The sequence below is a fragment of the Oncorhynchus nerka genome, linkage group LG11 (assembly GCF_034236695.1).
Source record: "Oncorhynchus nerka isolate Pitt River linkage group LG11, Oner_Uvic_2.0, whole genome shotgun sequence".
NCBI lineage: Eukaryota > Metazoa > Chordata > Actinopteri > Salmoniformes > Salmonidae > Oncorhynchus > Oncorhynchus nerka.
Genome location: NC_088406.1, coordinates 43,021,287 through 43,033,435, shown reverse-complemented (window position 1 = coordinate 43,033,435; position 12,149 = coordinate 43,021,287). Strand labels below are relative to the sequence as shown.

The following is a 12,149-nucleotide window of genomic DNA, read 5'->3' as shown; positions in this document are numbered from 1 at the left end:
TACCAATCATCAAGCTTTGATTATTTTAATCAGCTGCCTAGTGCTTGGGCAAAAACCAAAATGTGCACCCCTTTGGGGTCCCTGGACTGAGTTTGGGAAACACTGAAGTATAGGGTATCATTTGAGACTCACTTTGTCATGTTTCATCCTGTGACTAACCATTCTACTGTTCCTACAGCCAAGAGTCCTACCACTACTCAGTCCCCCAAATCCTCCTTCTTGGCCAGTCTGAACCCCAAGACCTGGGGCAAGCTGGGCGCCCAGACCAACAGCACAAACTCTGAGCCCTCTCGCACGGCCAGTGTGAGTGGCCTGGCACGCGCCCTTCCCAAGGACTCGGTCTCCAACAACAGGTACGACGGAAACCGTGGTGGTGATGATTTTATCGCCGTGTTGGTAGTAATGGTGGAGATTATCATTGGCTCGCTCAGAAAATGTAGCTAGGGTTGTGTTCAGTATGAAAATTTGTTGTGCAACGGTGCTGTTCCTGAAGATCAGTTGAAAAACATGGAGAGGTTTGGTTGTGTAAATATGAGCATTCAAAATGCACCGTTAACCTTTAAATATGTCACTCATTGCTTCATGCCACACCCCACCACACGGTGCAAACATACCTCAGTCTGTTCAAGAACATTGAATGCTTTGGGGGACGGTGTCATCCAGTACAGACTGTCACGCGACATAGAACGAGTTTAATCCCAAAAAATGTGCCCCTCGTTTGGCGGTCCTGAGGGCAGCACTTAAAAGTGAATGGGCTCGTGGATTTGGCCCTTGGGCTCTGTTTGACACCCCTGGTTTAGTCAAACCGATTGCACCCAAGCTGTCAAATCTTAGATTCCTCCTGGTTCCAAGGTCTCTCCCCTTGTACAACCTCCTCCAATGGGCTTTGTGGGAGTTGAGAGTTTGGAATTGAGAAAACAAGACAGCCAATAGTAGTAGTAGTAGTGGTGATGAAGATGGTCATCCCCTTACAGGGAGAAGATCAAGGCTTGGATCAAAGAGCAGGCCTGTAAGTTTGTGGCACGCTACTTCAACAATGAAAACATTGATGGCAGCAACCCCGCACTAAATGTACTCCAGAGACTCTGCACCGCCACGCAACAGCTCAGCCTACAGGTACTGTACTTCCCAACACTCTCCCACATTGTAGTATTGCACTCGATGAAAGTAAATAGTCATTAGTTGACATCTTGGAGACTGCTTTGGAAACCCTGTTTGCTAATACTAACTTGAGAACAGCTGTTTTGCTTTGCTGTTTTGATGGTACAGGGTACTATCTACATTGCTAGCTAAAGACAAGGTCATTAAGGTATGATGGTTAGTGACTTGGGCTGTCACACCCCAATCCCCCACCAGATGGACGGTGGCGTGGAGTGCCTCGTGGAGATCTGCAGCATCGTGTTGGAGTCGGACGTGTCGTCGTTCGAGATCCAGCACAGCGGCCTGGTCAAGCAGCTGCTGCTCTACCTGACCTCCAGCAGTGACCGTGACCTGGTCAGCCGTGACGTCCGCCTCAAGCGGTTCCTGCACGTCTTCTACGGCTGCCCGGTAAGGCTGTTCGGCAGGTCTGAAGCACAGAACTAGAATGAGATTCTGTTTCTATTATCAGAAGTTTGTCTTTCGCCCGATGAAGACGTTCATCCTTTCTCAGTATCCAGTGACTGAATGTAGCCAACTCCAGTCTAATAGGCCATTTTGGCAGAGACTGGAGCTGAGGGCATTTAAAAAAATAAATATATTAAAAAAACATCTGTCTAGGAAGGCTGTCACACAAACAAATGGGCCATGTTGCGCTAGTAGGGCATCCAAGTTTTTCCCTGACCACTTCAGATTGACCTGACCAGGATAAACTCAAGGCCCTAGTTATTGGCTATACATCTCATGGCTCTAAATACAGTATAAAGCCAGTATGAGGATTTGCACTCAGGCTAGAATGAATGGCAGCTGGTCTGTATATTTATATTTTTCTCCTAGAGTTCAAAAGGTACCCCACCCTCAAGTTTTGTGGCCTACTAGAGTATTGCATCTATATCTATTGCTTATATAATGTAGTATTTTTATTAAAAAATGTAAACCTTTTTATTTAACTAGTCAAGTCAGTTGACAGCCAAACACGGACGATGCTGGGTCAATTGTGCGCCGCCCTATGGGACTCCCAATTGGTTGTTATTCAGCCTGGAATCGAACCAGGGTCTGTAGTGACTCCTCTAGCACTGAGATGCAGTGCCTTAGACTGCTGCGCCACTCGGGAGCCCTACATTATGAAGTTCAGACCAGTGTTTCCCAACTCTGGTCCTCGAGTATCCGCAACAGAACACATTTTTGTTGTAGCCCTGGGCAAAAACACCTGATTCAGCTCATTGAGGCCTTGGTGATTAGTTGACAAGTTGAATCTGGTGTTTTTGTCCTGGGCTACAACACAATGGAAGTTGGGAAACACTGGCCTAGATCGTTGTCATTTTTTCAATTATATGTGACATATGAATTGTCAGTTTAATGTTCTACATATTCCCTGTTAATATACATTTAACTCCCAATTTGCCAGTATCTGAACTATAGCTGCTTGCTCCTGTTACATACAGCAGGTGTTTTAAATAAGTCTCATTTGTTTGTACAGCTCTGAAGGCATAAGGCTGAAACGTATGCTCCTTTTTTATTTATACTGAGCAAAAATATAAATGCAACATGCCACAATTTCAAAGATTTTTACTTCGTTACAGTTCATTTAAGGAAATCATTCAATTGAAAAAAAATGCATTAGGACCTAATCTATGGATTTCACATGACTGGGAATAGAGTTGGTACTTTTAAAAATAATATAAATATTAATAAAATAAGAGGCGTGTATCCTCATGCAGCGTGACACATTCTTCGCATGAAGTTGATCAGGCTGTTGATTGTGGGCTGTGTAAAGTTGTCCCTCTGGATATTGGCGTGAACTGTAACATGTTGTACACATCGATCAATAGCATCCCAAACATGCTCAATGAGTGACATGTCTAGTGAGTATGCAGGTCATTTTAAAGAACTGGGACATTTTCAGCTTCCAGTAATTGTGTACAGATCCTTGCGACATGGGGCTGTGTGTTATGTGGAAACATGAGTTGATGGCGGCGGATGAATGGCACGACAGTGGGCCTCAGGATCTCGTCATGATATCTCTATGCATTGAAATTGCCATCCATAAAACGCAATTGTTTGTCTGTAGCTTATGCCTGCCCATACCATAACCCCACCGCGCTCTGTTCTCAACGTTGACGTCAGCAAACAGCTCGCCCACACAACACCATACACGTCGTCTGTGGGTGTGAGGCCGGTTGGATATGCTGTTAAATTCTCTAAAACCACGGAGGCGGCTTATGGTAGAGAAATGACCGTTCAAACTTCTAGTAACAGCTCTGGTGGATATCCCTGCAGTCAGCATACCAATTGCACACTCCCTCAACTTGAGACATCTGTGGCATGGTGTTGTGACAACTGCACATTTGAATGGACTTCTACTGTCCCCAGTTCAAGGTGCACCTGTGTAATGATCATGCTGTTAAATCAGCTCTTTGAAAGATTAATGCCATAGCTGTCAGGTGGATGGATTATATTGGCGAAGGAAAAATGCTCAGTAACAGGAATGTAAACACATTTGTGCACAACATTTTAGGGAATTGCAGACATTTTCCATACTCACAAAAATCTTCATTTTTTTCAGCTCAACTTTTTTTTATAGCTCCTTGCACTGTCATTATTTTATAGCTCCTTGCACTGTATGACACAATTGATTGATAAACCATGCTTTGTCTTTTTTTTTTTTTTTTTTTTACAATGGCAATATTCAACCCTGGTTGTACTCTGTAGGAAACAAATGGAATAAAACTGACAAAGGGAGGAACTACCTTAACTTATCCCAGAAATAAATTCTTTTTTACATTTTTCTGTTTCAAAAATGTTTCTACGGTGTGCCCTGTTTAATACGACAAGTCTTTGCAGTTTGTTTGAAGTGTCCCTCCTGTGTTATGCCTGTCCAGACCCCGGGGATGGAGCCGGCAGGCCGCCTGGAGCCGTCTGAGAACGGGCCCCTGCTGTCACTGGTGCGCAAGATGAACAACTGCCTAAGCCAGATGGAGCAGTTCCCTGTCAAGGTGCACGACTTCCCCAGTGGCAACGGCAACGGGAGCAGGTTAGTTCATTTACCAAGTTCCATCCCTTCCTTTTGTTCCACAAACCCTGTTTTTGTCAGCCATTCACTAATGTGTGTTTACTTTTGAAGTCTATATGGGTGTAGGTCAAGGAAGGGGACTTGCCCGTATTTACCTCTTTTGTATCATTGTGATCTTGTCTGTTGACATGCGTGTTCTTCAGAGGTTCTCAGGCTCTGAAGTTTTTTAACACACACCAACTCAAGTGTCAGCTGCAGAGGCACCCGGACTGCACCAATGTGAAGCAGTGGAAGGGGGGCCCGGTGAAAATTGACCCCCTGGCTTTGGTACAGGCCATTGAACGCTACCTGGTGGTCCGAGGTGAGCACTGGGAACTGTCTCTTTGCATTGAGTTACTGACTTGACTTAAGCCCTTTCACTCTGTGAGGAACATAGGTCACCCACAAATGATCTTCATCCAACGGGGCTGCTTTCTCAAGTTCCTTCCCAGAGGATTTCTGTCCTTCACTTCTGGCAGAATAGAATGTCTCCTTGTATTACTGACATTTATGGTTAACATGCTGACGTGCTCAATGGGACTTTTGTCTCGTCAGGTTACGGACGAATAAGAGAGGAGGATGAGGACAGCGACGATGATGGTTCAGACGATGAAATTGATGAATCTCTGGCACGTAGCTACATTGTCCTTGCAAAATACTCTCCATATTGGATAATACCTCTTTCCCCCACCAATAACGATGTTACCTTCCACCCTAACTTGACCGTCTATCTCTGTCCAGGCGGCCCAGTTCCTGAACTCCGGCAGCGTACGCCACCGGCTGCAGTTCTACATCGGCGACCACCTGCTGCCCTACAACATGACGGTTTACCAGGCGGTGCGGCAGTTCAGCCTGCAGGCAGAGGAGGAGAGGGAGTCAACAGATGACGAGGCCAACCCGCTCGGACGGGCCGGCATCTGGACCAAAACCCACACCATATGGTATCCCCTTTACGCTGGCTGTCCACACACACCAGTCTATAGGCTGGACTGATTAACGAACCCAACCATAGCCTAAAATTGTGTCTTTGGTCCACCAGCCACTGTGGCAGGTAGATGAGAATCTACCAGCCCCTCAGATATGTTTTATCAGCCAAAATATTTTTTTGCTGTAATTACATAAAACAGATGACCATGTTTCTAAAACAATAAATGTATTAGTAAGAAGTATTGTAGTGTATTGCTCAATTTCATTTTTTTAAACCTTTTTTAATTAAAATGATCAGACACAATGTTCTGCTGTCCCTTTAAGGGCACATGGTTATCATAGTAACGGGGCCACCCGAGTCCAGTCACATGTCTAAGATTTGGCATCTAAGGCTTCTCTGCTCTCAGTTGACGCAGCAGACTCAAACTAATGTTGAAAAACAACTGAACTTGTGAAAAAAACAATGTAAATAGAGTATATTAGACAATCTTTTATGCCTGTGCCCAGTGCCTCCAAAAATGTATCTATCATCACTGAGCTTAGTTCCCCTGCCAGGCAGTGTTGCTGCTTGAGGTAGGATCCTTTTTTATTTGTGCAATAAACAGCTATGAAACAACAGCAGAAATACTGTGTAAACAGCTACTACAGCATTTTTCTAAGTATAAGCACATTTGCAATTGTCTATTTTTAGTCGCAAATGTAATGCTCACACTAGAGCCCTGCAAATTGACCACCCGCCATTGTGGCGGGTGAAATAGATGTTCTTGCCCGCCAATACCTAAATCTACCTGCATTTGGCCCTGAACATATCTGACTGATGCTTGTAGTGGGTGGCTGTTAGGGTTGAGATGTCTCACACACAAACACACATATAGGTGGCTGAGTTCGTGATCAAATGCAACTGACATGGCAGGGTAGTCATGTTCCACGATATGCTTTACGTAGAGACTCTCTATCCCATTAGGTATAAGCCAGTGAGGGAGGATGAGGATGGCACTAAGGATGTGGTGGGAGGGAAGAGGGGCCGGGCACAGACTGCCCCCACCAAGACCTCGCCCCGCAATGCCAAGAAACAGGATGAGCTGTGGCACGGTAGGAACCACTACCACCACCTCTGGGCCTAGGTGGGTGTCTGTGTTGTCTACTGGCCTGGAGACTGAGAGACAAGTTCTGCTGGTTTATTTTATCTGAGTTCTGCTGGTTTATTTTTTAGCTGACCTGCTACAAGTTAACAGACCCTTCGCTAAGCCTTGCCTCGGTCAACATTTTCACGAAGCTCAATTAATCTTTCAAACCACTGGAGAAAACCACTCACAATGATCTCAAACTGTTTTTAATCCTTAAGTCTATTTCCGAACCCGTGCGTCAATCTAAGTTAAAAAAAAATGTAAAAAAGAATCCCCACCGACATGTCAGTTTAAGCTAGAGATGTTTGTTTTTTTGCATGGGCTGCGTCTAAATCCACCTTATCTGCCCATGTCGTCCTTCCGCATCTGGGATTGAAGTTGGCTGAGTTATAGCGGTGCTTTTCCAACCATGAGACATTCCCGAAAATTGGTCTTCTCACGAAAACGTCTGTAGTGGAAAGATGACTCACGAGGATGTTCTCTGTTTTGCTCTACGACCCCCACGAGTATCATGGGACCCATCTGAAGGTAACCCATGGAAATATGGAGGTCGTTTAAAATAAGAGGATAAATGTGTCAATGTTTTTCCTGAGTTTTCTTACTTTTTCTGCCAAGCGCTCTCTTAATTGTTGGCTAATGCCAACAGCAGATGAGCATTATTTTCTTTGAATATAGCCAACTTAGCTAGCTAACATGCATTTGGAGAACCAGTTATATTAACCCTATATGTAACATTGTCTTTAAACCACTGGTGAATGGTCTGTATGCGATCAAAACGCTAGTATACCAAATGCATGCTTTTCAACCGTTCGCTGCCTGCACCCGCACGCCCGACTAGCATCACCACCCTGGATGGTTTCGACCTAGAATATGTGGACATCTCTAAGTACCTAGGTGTCTGGCTAGACTGTAAACTCTCCTTCCAGACTCATATCAAACATCTCCAATCTAAAATCAAATCTAGAATCGGTTTTCTATTCCGCAACAAAGCCTCCTTCACTCACGCCGCCAAACTTACCCTAGTAAAACTGACTATCCTACCGATCCTCGACTTCGGCGATGTCATCTACAAAATAGCTTCCAATACTCTACTCAGCAAACTGGATGCAGTTTATCACAGTGCCATCCGTTTTGTTACTAAAGCGCCTTATACCACCCACCACTGCGACCTGTATGCTCTAGTCGGCTGGCCCTCGCTACATATTCGTCGCCAGACCCGCTGGTTCCAGGTCATCTACAAGTCCATGCTAGGTAAAGCTCCGCCTTAATCTCAGTTCACTGGTCACGATGGCAACACCCACCCGTAGCACGTGCTCCAGCAGGTGTATCTCACTGATCATCCCTAAAGCCAACACCTCATTTGGCCGCCTTTCGTTCCAGTTCTCTACTGCATGTGACTGGAACGAATTGCAAAAATATCTGAAGTTGGAGACTTATCTCCCTCACCAACTTCAAACATCTGCTATCTGAGCAGCTAACCGATCGCTGCAGCTGTACATAGTCTATCGGTAAATAGCCCACCCAATTTTACCTACCTCATCCCCATACTGTTTATATTTATTTACTTTTCTGCTCTTTTGCACACCAATATCTCTACCTGTACATGACCATCTGATCATTTATCACTCCAGTGTTAATCTGCAAAATTGTAATTATTTGCCTACCTCATGCCTTTTGCACACAATGTATATAGACTCTCTTTTTTTTCTACTGTGTTATTGACTTGTTAATTGTTTACTCCATGTGTATGTAACTCTGTTGTCTGTTCACACTGCTATGCTTTATCTGTTGGCCCCATATGGTAGCCGATCAGTGTCGTTACAATACGGAGATTGGTGCAAAAAATATATATTTCCCTTCTGCTCCTCTGAATGGTCTAGTACGTTGCTAGCGAGCAAACAATGTAACCTCAGTATATTTTTCCTTTGAAAAATATTACAACAGGCTCTATATTTCATGTGTCATAGATAAAAAATAAAATAGAATCATAGCCCTCTTTGGCTTCCAAGGGTTTTAAACATGAGCTTGTCCGAGGTGTTGGACTACAGTTGCTATCCATCGGTGTGCCCAAAATTCTGGGCCGGTGCTTAGACTGTTGAATTTACTTATTTTTTTTTACCATCTGAATTAGTGACTTGAGATGACCTCTTCACACAAACCCACAGATATGGTCTGTCTAATCAATTAATCAAATGTATTTCCAAAACTTTTCATTTGCACTAACCCCCTGGCCAAAGGGCTTTTACAGTCTCAAATGACACCCTATTACTTTGAAAGTAGTGCACTACATAGGATATTTGACCATTCTTTAACCTACACTAAATCTGTCCACTCAAATCCTTATCTCATACTATACATTGATTGTATCATGTTAGTTTAGCGACCACATCTGTCGTATTCATTGGCCGCAAAACGGAAGAAAAGGACGAACAAGTGACTACCTGCCCTTGTCCAATAAGAAACGCTTGTTTTGTTTCCCATTGCAAAATGTTTTGCTACAGTGTGCACGAATTATGACCCTGACTTGCTCTCTCCTCTCCCAGACGGCGTGTGTCCCAGCGTGGCCAGCCCGTTGGAGATGTACCTCATGTCAGAACCCCCAGAGAGCATCACCTTCGACGACCCGTCTCTGGATGTCAACCTGTTGCTGAGGGTGCTGCACTCCATTAGTAGTTACTGGTTCTACTTGTACGACGTGAGTAGCCTGTCCTATCCCCTCTCCAGCCCGCAGATACTGGCACTTACTGAACATACTTGTTGAGTCCCAGAAGGCACCCTATAACCTTTTTATAATGCACTACTTTTGACCAGGACCAATAGGGATCTGGTCAGAAGTAGTCCACCATGTAGGGAATACGTTGCAATTTGTGACACAAGCCTGTATGTCTGCCCACTGTCTGTCATGTTCTACATAATGCTAAAGATATCTTTATAGTCTTTGTGCGCTTGTTGAAGGTAAACCACAATGTACCATATGACTATAACTGTCTGCTAGCTAGACAGCTGTCTTAGTGCACACAGTTGCCCACAATAATGGTCCTTTTTGCATTCAAACAACCTAGCCCCCTGTTTCTTTGCATCAGAGAAGGGGCACGGTGTTGTAGTTCCAGTAAACTGAGTTTTTTTTTTTCAGAATGCTGTTTCTAAGGAGATCATCCCCACCAGTGAGTTCATCAACAGTAAGCTGACAGCCAAGGCCAACCGACAGCTGCAGGACCCTCTGGTCATCATGACCGGCAACATCCCCACCTGGCTCACAGAGCTCGGCAAGACCTGGTAACTACTTTTCAGCTCATAAACACCCACAAAAACCTGCCTAGCTTTTCTTGAATATTTGACCGAGTATTCACTAATGCAATGTCCTCAAACCGCATGTCTAGACCAAGGTTGGGGACAATTCCATTTCAATTCAGGAAGTAAACTGAGACTTCAATTTTCTCTTCCAGGCCCAAGGTTAACCCCACATAAGCAACTGAATTTATTTATTTACTTACTTAATTACTTACTTACTTACTTACTGGCCTGTTTATTAGGTACACCACCTCTTCTACGAAAATGGATCGCGCCTACACACAGGGAGTCACGTCGCCAACTATATAAAGCAGGCATCGAGGCATTCAGTTACTGTTTGATTGAACGTTAGGTCACATTTTTTGCCCATTCTAAGTGAGTGTGGTATGATTGTCTGTGCCAGGTGCACCGGATCCAATATCTCAAACCCCGCACTCCTCGGCTTTTCATGCAAGACAGTGTCTAGGGTTTACCAAGAATGGTGCGACAAACCAAAAAAATGTCCAGTTAATGGTTTTCCTTTCGGCGAAAACCGGACGAGAGATCGAAGGCGAATGGCAAGAATCGTGCAAACAGACTGGCCACAAGTGGACCAGTAGTGGTGCACACCTTGTTAATCCTTGTCACGGATGGGCTATTGTAGCAGACACCGGGTTTCACTCCAATCAGCTAAAAACAAGAATTGGCTCCAGTGGGCACGCAATCACCAACACTGGACAATTGAGCGGAAAAGCAGCCTGGAACATGAGAGCAAGTTCACTTTACTTGAGTGGCCTCAACCCAATAGAGCATCTTTAGGATGAGATGGATCGGGCTGTTCGCATGAATGCACCGCCTTCCATTCTGCAGCAACTGCGGGATGCCATCGCATCAGGAACGGGTTTCATTGGGATTCCAGATTTCAAAGGGACTTGCTTGCAGTTCCTACCGCTTCCACTGGATGTCACCAGTCTTTAGAAATTGGTTGAGGCTATTCCTTTGTGTAATGTATGGCCATCTTGAACAAGTGTCACTTCATGTGTACTGTTTGATAGAGGTGCAAGAACAGAAAGCATGCTTGTGTTTGTTTTCCTGTATTGAACACAGATCATCCCGTCTTCAATTTTATCAATTACTTAAAAAAATACCTAAAGTTGTATTACAAAAGTAGTTTGCAATGTTTTGGCAACGTTTACAGGTCACTTTTGAGATATTTTGTCGTCACGTTGGAACCGGTGATTTTCTGGATCAAACGCGCCATATAAATGGACATTTTGGATATATATGGAAGGAATTAATCGAACAAAAGGACCATTTGTGATGTTTATGGGACATATTGAAGTGCCGACTGAAGAAGCTCGTCAAAGGTAAGGCATGATTTATATATTTTATTTCTGCGTTTTGTGTCCCGCCTGCAGGGTTGAAATGTTTTTTTCTCTTTTGTTTACTATGGTGCTATGCTCAGATAATAGCATTGTTTGCTTTTGCCAAAAAGCCTTTCTGAAATCTGATATGTTGTGAATCCAGCCAACGTGTAGCTTTAATTTGGTATCTTACATGTGTGATTTCATGAAAGTTGGATTTTTATAGGAATTTATTTGAATTTGGCGCTCTGCATTTGCTAGCGTCCCACATATCCCAGAGAGGTTAACATGCTGAAACATGAGGTGATGGTGGTGGGTAAATGGCACGACACTGGGCCTTGGGATCTCATCACAGTACCTCTGCATTAAAATTCCCATTGATAAAATTGTGTTTGTCTGTAGCTTATGCCTGCCAGTATCAAAACCCCACTGCCACCATGGGGCACTGTTCCTAACGTTGACATCGGCAAACTGCTTGCCCACACGACACCATACACGCTGTCTGTCATCTGCCTGGTACAGTTGAAACCGGGATTCTTGCATGAAGCGCACTTCTCTAGCGTGCCAGGTGCCATTGACGGTGAGCATATGCCCACTGAAGTTTGTTAACTTCTTGCGTCGAGCCATCCCGGATCCGGGATCGTGACTACAGCCTCAAGCTCATTACCATAACGCAACGTTAACTATTCATGAAAATCGCAAATGAAATGAAATCAATATGCTAGCTCTCAAGCTTAGCCTTTTGTTAACAACACTGTCATCTCAGATTTTCAAAAATATGCTTCTCAACCATAGAAAAACAAGCATTTGTGTAACAGTATTGATAGCTAGCGTAGCATTCAGCAGGCAACATTTTCACAAAAACCAGAAAAGCATTCGAATAAAATCATTTACCTTTTGAAGAACTTCAGATGTTTTCAATGAGGAGACTCTGTTAGATAGCAAATGTTCAGTTTTTACAAAAATATTATTTGTTTACAAATCGCTCTGTTTTCTTCATCACGTTTGGGTAAGGAAAAAAACGAAAATTAAGTCGTTAAAATGCGAACTTTTTTCCAAATTAACTCCATAATATCGACAAACATGGCAAACGATGTTTAGAATCAATCCTCAAGGTGTTTTTCACATATCTATCGATGATAAATCCGTCGTGGCAGTTGACTTTCTCCTCTGAAGAAATGGAACGCGCATGGACCAAGAGATTACGCAATAATTTCGACACAGGACACCGGGCGGACACCTGGTAAATGTAGTCTCTTTATGGTCAAATAC

The 12,149-nt window shown here is 43.9% G+C and overlaps 1 protein-coding gene across 3 annotated transcripts in view; it reads left to right on the top strand.

Moving 5' to 3' along the window:
- LOC115136908 (E3 ubiquitin-protein ligase TRIP12-like) overlaps positions 1–12,149 on the top strand; it is a 53,970-nt gene that overhangs the window by 33,192 nt on the left and 8,629 nt on the right. For all 3 annotated transcript variants that reach the window (XM_029672815.2, XM_029672814.2, XM_065024548.1), the window contains exons 23-32: positions 179–353; positions 975–1,116; positions 1,357–1,548; positions 4,020–4,171; positions 4,354–4,511; positions 4,745–4,818; positions 4,931–5,130; positions 6,081–6,208; positions 8,787–8,938; positions 9,377–9,519. In XM_029672815.2, coding sequence (XP_029528675.2) covers positions 179–353; positions 975–1,116; positions 1,357–1,548; positions 4,020–4,171; positions 4,354–4,511; positions 4,745–4,818; positions 4,931–5,130; positions 6,081–6,208; positions 8,787–8,938; positions 9,377–9,519 — 1,516 coding nt within the window. The remainder of the gene's footprint in view (positions 1–178; positions 354–974; positions 1,117–1,356; positions 1,549–4,019; positions 4,172–4,353; positions 4,512–4,744; positions 4,819–4,930; positions 5,131–6,080; positions 6,209–8,786; positions 8,939–9,376; positions 9,520–12,149) is intronic.